This window comes from Juglans microcarpa x Juglans regia, chromosome 3S, assembly GCF_004785595.1.
Source record: "Juglans microcarpa x Juglans regia isolate MS1-56 chromosome 3S, Jm3101_v1.0, whole genome shotgun sequence".
Classification (NCBI taxonomy): Eukaryota; Viridiplantae; Streptophyta; class Magnoliopsida; order Fagales; family Juglandaceae; genus Juglans; species Juglans microcarpa x Juglans regia.
The window spans coordinates 19,384,836-19,393,670 of record NC_054599.1 but is presented as its reverse complement, the minus strand read 5'-3'; the positions used below and the strand labels follow the sequence as shown (position 1 = coordinate 19,393,670).

Below are 8,835 nucleotides of genomic sequence, written 5' to 3'. Positions count from 1 at the left end.
AACTTACCTATGTGAGAGTGGAAGTATAGTCGCTTCCTTACCGACCATGCCTAGAGCTATCATGAAACTGAGATATGCACAAGCTCATAAGAGTGCAAGTTAAATGAAAACACTTAGAGAATTAGAAAATAATTGCGTGAATTCTACTCGGCTAGTCTAATAGGGTCATTAGTTCAAGATACGTTCACTGATTACCTTGACATAGTTTTGATATAATATAATTATACTAGGTGAAGGTTCAAGTCCAAAAGACACCATATTGAAGCAATTTATTTCGCCCATATGCAAAAGAATTTTTTTTAATTATTATTTCAAATAGTAGGGGAATTTTAGATTTTATTAAAATGATAAAATTATTTTTGGGTGTTTTAAATAATAATGAAGTATTTCATTTTCATATGTTTAAATAAAATCTTATGCATTGATAGATAGCATTAACTCGTTGAAATATATGAAGAATGAAATATTAGATGACATTTGTTACGTAAAAGAAAATTAGTCATTTTTTAGCCGTTGCAATGCATCATAAGTGGTTATAAAAGATATGTTTAGATTTTAGAAAAGATAAGATAAGTTAGAGTTCTCCTTCTGTGTTTCTGAGTTGTTCTATAAAAGTGATATTGTAGAACAATGAGAAGAGAGAAGCTTCGTTGTATCTTGAGAATAATTTTGTCAATACTCTATAGCACGTCGAAAAGGGAACAAAATATATTTAAAATAAATCGTCGTTACAATTGAACCTTTGAGTCCATATCTTTATTTTCTACCTTAATGATTCTATTATTTTCATTATAATTTTCGAACAACACCCACATCACGCGGCAGGAAATCCAAGTTCAAAGCGCCGTCAATCACCACCATACCTCGGGTGAAGGGGTTGTTGTGATTGACGAGAATGACTCTACTACGTTGAGTTGTGGGTAAAGCATCGTGAGAGGTTTAGAGATTGTGGGTCTCTTCTTGGGTTAGTGAATCCCAAGATTTGGTTCCGTTTTATTATTACTTTTCATCTGTTTTTTATTATTTTATTATTATTGTTATTACTTTTTACTTCTATTCACTACTATTCAATAGTTTATTATTATTTTTTTATTACTTTTTCACTACTATTCATAGAATATCTAAGATCCCTCACTAGTCACTATCCAAACTCAACCTAAAGGTATGAACATAGAGAGGTCTCGGTTCCTCCCCAGTCGTTTGAACATGGAAGAAATCTCCAACACCTCAGGTTCAGAAGCCATAGGGACTGAGAACACAACCACAATTGTCAAAAGACCCACAGAGAGAGCACAAAACGGTGAAGTGTCATAGATGGAAAGGGACGAAGACGTGAAGTTGGGAATATAATGGGGGAGAAAGAAGCGTGCACCCATGGAAGGTAGTGGAATGATTTAGAACTTGTGAGCACTTGCTGCGTCTTGGAGAGAGGTCTTCTGCTTAGAGTTAAGAGAGTTTATTTCTTCAATAATTTGCTCATTCATTTTGAAAAAAAAAAAGTAAGGTCTATTATTTAAAAAAAATTAAAATTTTCGTGTAAATTATATATTTATTTATTTTTTTCAAAATAAGTATGACAAACTTACATAGCTAAAAGGCTAAAAATGTAATTTCTCTTCCTTCTATTTATCCTCTAAAGAGTCCTTAAGCATTTTGATAGTTTTGTTCACTATGAATTTTATATTATGAATTATTGATCTCTTTCCCGACAGTTTTTACATTGCCATCCCTCCTCGGGCCTGTCGGTAGAATTTTACATTGTCAGGCCCTAAGCATTCTTCATAGTTTAATTTCGTAGTGAACAAAACTGTTCGTGACACGTTGTCCTTGCGTCCCATTTCTTTTTTCGTGAAAAAAGAATGAAGTAAAACGGTTGGAAGGCAGTTGATAACCGTTTGATAATGTCGTTCAAAATTTGAAATTCCCAGTCAGTTATTAAACCAACCTTTTAACTGTAAAACCCAACCCCGCGAACACTCGGCGTCTCCATATATAATTGTCTCTTTCACTCCGGCTAGTACCGTACGTGTGCACAATGGAGCCCAACCCTCAAGACGCTATCGGAGTCAACATCTACACCGCTTCTCCCACGGAAGAATCGACCCAAATCCCATCCTCTTCCCTGGCCACTCCTCAGGTTGGCCGGAAAAGGCGAGCAGTTGCTAAGGGAGTGCAGAAAACAATATCCAAAACTTCAATGCTCGTCAACTTCCTCCCAACGGGGACCCTTCTCACGTTTGAGATGGTCCTCCCGTCTGTCTCCGGCAACGGCCAGTGCTCTCCGGTTAGCACCCAAATGATCTACGCCCTTCTGGGCCTCTGCACCCTCTCATGCTTCTTCTTTCACTTCACAGACAGTTTCCGAGGTCCCGACGGCAAAGTCTACTACGGGTTCGTGACCCCGAAAGGCCTAGCGGTGTTCAAGGCCGGGCTTGGAGTGGAAGTTCCAAAGGACGACAAGTACAGAGTTGGGTTCTCGGATTTCGTCCACGCGATCATGTCGGTAATGGTTTTCGTGGCGATTGCTTTCTCGGATCATCGAATCACGGATTGCATTTTTCCTGGGCATGCCAAGGACATGGACGAAGTTATGGAGAGTTTCCCTCTGATGGTTGGGATTATATGCAGTGGTCTCTTCTTGGTCTTTCCAAATACTCGATTCGGAATCGGATGCATGGCTACCTGATTCTTCCTTTCCTTATATATTGCTTTCGCTATATATATATAGATAGTTATTTGGTTATTTTCTGTTTGTTCTTGTTTTATGTTGACGCTGCTTGTTCATGTATCAACTTCTTGCTTTCATGATTAATATCTGAAAGACTGAAACACCTATTACATTTCTAGTACTTTTGACGTTTTAGAGGGCTTTTGGAATGGTAAAATTAAGCAGTTAAAGCCTGCTTTTTAACTTTTAATTTTCTGTGAAGTACTGAACACTGATTCATGATTCAAGTAGAAGGAATCAGTACTGTATATTTATGATATGCTATTGCTGAGTGTACTATACATGTACAAGGCTCTCTCTGTCTCTCTCCCCACGTACAAAAGATTTTCCAGGTCATGTGAAATGCGTATCTCTACACCGGCTGGACTAGACTAATATCTCTAAATATACAACAATGGAAACCCTCCAAGACCCCCAATCTTCTCACGAACAAAAACTTCCCACGCTCAATTTAATTAAGAAATTCGGAAAAAAACGAATTTTCTTCTTCTTTTTTCCCTCTGTGGATCTGTCGGATTCAGGTCAGTTAGAATCTCCATGACTCTCCAGTTATCTTCGGCCTTCAAAAAGCTTGATTTGAGGATCGTAACTAATTATGTTTATCGATCGCCACAGCACCTAGCACCATGTCCTTCTTGAAGTTTCTGCCACAAACAGAGCATCTCCCTGGGACCTTGGTAATGCGCGACAATATAACCATCCTTGCACCCCAAGGGATAGACCTTCTCTTCTTTCTTGTATTGAACTTTCAAAACATCCTTCAGATCTGCTATCCAGATTCCCATTGCTACATCTTCTAGCTTAAACATCTGCAACATTGCATTCATTTTGCCGATCGACAAACAATTGTTAATTTTCTTTTTCTTTTTTTCTTTTTTGAAAGGTAGAGAAACAAGTGTTAAACTACGCCGTATAAACAACTTGCAAGTCCAATTTTAAAAAAGACTTCCATCATCAACATAAAAGTAACTGCTAAGAGAAGTGCTGCTAATGATAGATTGCTTACTGTACCTTCAAATTTCCTTTTTTGTATCTCAGGTAGATTTCTTTTGCTATATCATGCGACACCACATAGCCGGGACCATGCGCCCAAGCAGGATACCTCGCCCCAGGCCATTCCTTCAGTAGCATACACAATCGAGGTAGACAAGTGAGAAGCAAGAGACCGAAAATATTTGGTCTACAGCTATAAATATAAGAAACTATAGGTAGGAACAACATATACAACTTCCATATTTCCAAGTATAGTACATATGGGCTTTTCATAATGAAGAATACCTCGGGACTAATATACCACTTGCTATGAGGATTTCGATCTGGTCGGGAATCTGAATTTATGAGCCCATAGAGCAACCCATGAGCCATATTGATCCTATTTAAAGAAGCCAATATTTCATCCACACGGACAAATGCATCATCATCTGTCTTCATAACAAATTTTGCTGAAACAACCTCAGTCTGTTCAAAAGATGAAGTCAATGAGCCAAACAAACGATTATCCCTTTTTAAGAAAAAAGACAGAGACTTTACCCCAAAGATGCAGATTGCTAAAGTTTTCCAGGTGATAAGGCTGTAGTAGTCAACAAAAGGCATCAACTGAACATCTCCATATGTTCGTGCCTCGTCCCAAAGTTCCTCATTCACTATTTGGTTTTTATGCTGAAATCCAAGTCAAACTTGATTAAAACTCAGCAATAGGCCTACAGAAGAATTCAGAGAGGGGAGGGGGAGAGGGGGAGGGTAGTAAGCAGCTAAATTTTCATTGCAACATGCAAAGGCAATCTATTCCCTAATCTCTAACTTGTTTCAGGGCTAAGCATGTTGTGAAAACCGTTATATGTATTCCACTTTAAACAAAATATCAAGTTCTATAGATAGAATACACACACACACACACACAGTAGCAAGAAACCCCCAAAATTTTTCAGGCAGAAGACTTTTCTCAAATAAAGAATGCTGTCCTGATAATGAAATAAAGTTCACATGTAAAGCTCACCAAACCAACAAAAAATCGCACTGCAACTGCCCCTGACCGCACTGCAGGATACTGCATCCATGTCCTTCGGACAGCCATCCTACGCTTGAAATTGTTTGCAGTAGAGAAAACACCAATGAAGAGATCCAATGGTCTTTGAAGAGAGAGAGGAACTGATTGTAGTGTTTCTAAATCATTTATATGCTCAGAATCCTCTGATGTAGGTAGACCACTTGCGAGGACAGAAATTAACTTTAGGTCTCCAGAAATTTTTATTTCACTTACAAGCCAAGGCTCCAATGTCTGTAAAGATAAAAAGCCAAGACCGAGAATAGGTTAAAAGAAACTTATATCCATCCAGCATCCAAAGTACCACTGGTGCAAGAATGTAAAGAAGAAGAAGAAGAAGATTACTTCACGGAAAGCAAAGGATGTTATGTGCTTTCCATCAACTGTCATCTGAATCCCCTCCAATCCCACTCTAAGTGTTGCAACAAATGGATGATTTTGGTTAAAAGGGAAGTATTTTCTGGTCTTAGATCCTTCTTGCACGGTTGAAGATCGTCTTGAAGTGTTGGAATGTGTGATAGCAATGAACTGACTATCCTCTTTTCCTACCATTTTGTTGCACTGATCCAAATCATCCACTGGCATGACAAACGAAAGTAGTTTTAGTACACAAAGGAAAGGATTAATAAATTGTAATGTCAAATAGACCTCAAGAAAGTAAACAAAACGAGAAGTATTTGGAAAGGATTGCTACAACATTCTAAGAAGAAAAAGATTAGGAATACAAGGACTGCTATAACTGAAGGTGAATAATAGGCATATGGCCACAACCAGCTGCAAGGCCAGATTGAGTTGGATGGTAAAGCTTTTTGCCAAGATTCAACACCATGATGAAAAGAATAACACTGGACCAAAAAGAAAACTGAACCAAGTTGTTTTTTAACAGGTTGCATGTCCATGTGATACAAGCAAGTGAAACAATAAATCAATTTTCTTAAAGATATAAGAATCAAATCAATGTTTTATCTGGTCAAATGAACAGTTAGACCAGTATTCTTACCTTTCTTAATTTTTTCAGGAGCAGGGGTTGGACAACGCTCCTCTTCACCCCAATCATGAGCGACAGTCCAGGTGTTTTGGACAATTACAGGGTCCTCAGTTATCTTATCACCATGAAGCCTTAGATTGTAATGTAAGATGATGGGTGGATCAGGCTCCCCTGGAAGTGATTCCCCGGTTAAGTCAATACGGAAATTACCAAGAAGACCATTTGGAATTCCTATAATTGTAATAGCAGAACCCTGAGTCAGGCCACAAGGAACCCTCAACTTATAAATGCTATTATCAAGCTCTGAGTTGTTCATTTTATTTAAAAAATAAGGACACTGCTTCTCTTTTCCTCTCCCACGTGAACTTTCATTCCCATCCCGAAGTCTTTTCTCTTCAACTGAATCCATAAGGCTATTCCACGCACCTCCAGCATCCTTGATAGAGTCTACTGCATTAGGTAAGCCCTGTGAATGATTAACTAAGTGCTTCAAATGGTTCCATGTCTGCAAAGTTTTTTCCTCTTCCTTAGAGATATTTCTCTGAGCAAGGAGACTTAAGACTATGGCAGCAGCAGGAACCACCGTAGAAGCATTCTCTGGATTTTGAACTGCTGGTGGAACTACAGCATCATGCAACTCTAGAGGGTTACTGGCATTGGGTGAGAACAGACTCGTTAAATATCTTTCCCCAATAGAATTTTTCATGACACCGTATCTCAGGATCAGCAGCATAAACAATGATGCAACTAAAAGACTGCCCAACCATTTTTTCATTCTGCTGATCAACGACGCATTAACAGCTTTGAATCTGATTTCCATGGCAATTGGGGGATAAAGAAACCGAAAGAGCACCAGTTGATGATCATAACGTGCATCAAGAAACAAACTGTGCTTTGAACACAAATAAGCAGTAAATATACCACATCATAAGATGCATACACAGAAGAAAGTTTTCAGTTCTTGGAAGTAAATGCTTCGGATGTTTCCATTCTCAGTATGTTCTCATCTGACATCTAGTACCAGATTATGCAAACATGTTCTTCTGGACTGACTGACTATTGATTGCATAAGTTCTCTGGAGTTCTCACATCCACTGCAAAGTTACTGACAACACATCTGACATGAGATACTCACACCAAACCTATGTTTAAAAATCAATCAGGATATTGAGTTTGCGAATAGAATTAAGAAATCAAAGGATATATACATTTTTCAACTTTAAAACATGTAAGAGGTTACCTAATTGATCATCATACACTCCATATATTGCCAAAGATGATTATTTGTTTTTTTCTATATGATCTCTGTGTAGAAGTTGGAAACAAGCCTTTGCTGGGATAATATCCACAATAAGCTTGAAATGACTAGACCTCTAAGATGATTATCAAAACCAATAATTCAAAAACATCTATCACTGTTTTCATTCCTGCATAATCCTAAATTTACCACTGACTCACCTATTGTTCTCGGAAAAACTATCAAGGAACATCACTTTTTAAGTAAAAGCTATGGTTGTGTGTCCAAAGGTGTTTGGGGCATGCAGACGGATATTATATTTATTATATTTATGTATATTTTTTTTTCAAGAACTCGGCCAATAAACATGAGTTGGCAACTTCCCTAGATCTTCACCATAATGCATCGGTTAAAACGGAGAAAGTGGTTACATTCCTCTTTCAATAGCCATGTTATAAAAAATACGGCCAAACAAGTGGGGTCCTATCCTAATAGAGCAGACAATTCATATTTTCTGACGAAATTATATCATCCAACTTAGGACCCACGGGACCACACTATTACAACTCTATTCTGATAATATAATCTATGAAATTAAAACTCTAACGTCAAAAAAGAATTTTTTTTATTGGCACCAGATGTGTCCAGGAACAGTGTCCCGACTAATCTCAAGGGTGTATAGGTCCTCGACAAGGAATTTTCTACGAGTGTAACTCAGGTAATTCAAAGGAAAAATCTTCAGTCTGGTGGCCCTAGAAATTTTTTACACCCAAGAAGATTTGAACCTTAGACCTCGGACAGCATACCTCAAGTCCAAGGCCTTATGATACACAGAAATGTCGAGTTATCCATGCACTTGAAAAAATATTTTATTTAATATAATTATTTGTTAATTATACACAGCATTCCGGTACAACGAAATCTCTTCAGCAAGGAAATCTCTTCTTTCCAAATTTATACACCTTTTTTAACTTGTTCAATTATCAAAACGAAATCTCTTCTTTCCAAATTTACTGAATTTCCATTCCGGTACAACGCCACCATCGACGCAGCAAGGAAGAATAAAACAAAATGATCAGCCAGCTACTGGGAGCTCAACTATCTAATATTGTCCCGAGCGATTGCCGAGAAAAAGGGGGGAAATAGAAGAAAGAAAGAAAACAACGGAAATCGAATCTCAAAATTATTTCTGTTCCACACTGAAGTTAACAAACACCTTTACTAATTAAAAGCATGGTTCCACCATCAAACTTCATTGCAACACAACGAAAAATCTCAAGTATTATTACTTTTTCTTTACTTGAGTTTTCTCGGCAACCAGACAGAGTTTGTACAAACGAGAAAGGCACCGGACAGATCCAATAGCATTAAACTTACAATACGGGCCCAAAAAAAGGCAACCGGAAATCGTTGAATAAATAAAAGAATGGAGAAGGAAATTTAAGATTCCCAAAAAAGAAAAGCGGAAGGAGCCGAAGCTCGAAAAGTCCAGAAATGGAAACGAAAACCGTTAAGCACTACAAAAAAAGAGTAGAAAATAAACGTATAAAAGCGGAGGATAGGAGTACTGGGAAAGCGAAGTTAGTTACCTCGGACATGCCCCCGGAGGAATGCCGTAAAGGGAGAGGGAAAATCGGCGAGCAAAGAAAACCAGCGTCGTTTAGAGTCTACGCTGAGCCTCAACGGTGGGAGAGAGTCTCAAGCGAAAACTGGAAAGAGAAGAGCCGGAAACTGGATCTTGTGGTCGTCTTTCTTTTGTGAAGACTAGACTGCAAATAAAAGAACAGTTTGAACTCGGTTGGTGTAAACTCGTTTCAATTAGTTTATTTAATATTAAT

General features: G+C 38.0%; 2 protein-coding genes across 5 annotated transcripts; one reads left to right on the top strand and one right to left on the bottom strand.

Moving 5' to 3' along the window:
- The first annotated feature begins 1,989 nt into the window (after positions 1-1,989).
- LOC121258056 (protein DMP9-like) lies at positions 1,990-2,849 on the top strand. Its single transcript, XM_041159404.1, has one exon. The coding sequence runs from the start codon at positions 2,036-2,038 to the stop codon at positions 2,684-2,686; it is 651 nt and encodes a 216-aa protein (XP_041015338.1). The 5' UTR covers positions 1,990-2,035; the 3' UTR covers positions 2,687-2,849.
- A 107-nt stretch (positions 2,850-2,956) lies between these two features.
- On the bottom strand, positions 2,957-8,785 carry LOC121258055 (beta-1,3-galactosyltransferase GALT1-like). Of its 4 annotated transcripts, XM_041159402.1 has the most exons (9): positions 8,587-8,785; positions 6,682-6,902; positions 5,773-6,585; positions 5,118-5,350; positions 4,725-5,006; positions 4,259-4,387; positions 4,007-4,186; positions 3,740-3,847; positions 2,957-3,537 (listed from the first exon to the last, which is right to left on the bottom strand). In XM_041159402.1, exons 3-9 carry the CDS (start codon positions 6,578-6,580, stop codon positions 3,328-3,330), a joined length of 1,950 nt encoding a protein of 649 aa, XP_041015336.1. In that variant the 5' UTR covers positions 6,581-6,585; positions 6,682-6,902; positions 8,587-8,785; the 3' UTR covers positions 2,957-3,327. The 4 variants fall into 4 exon arrangements, with proteins under 4 accessions (XP_041015336.1, XP_041015334.1, XP_041015335.1 ...); XM_041159400.1 differs by having other exon boundaries at positions 5,773-6,902; XM_041159401.1 differs by having other exon boundaries at positions 5,773-6,865.
- Positions 8,786-8,835: the final 50 nt, after the last annotated feature.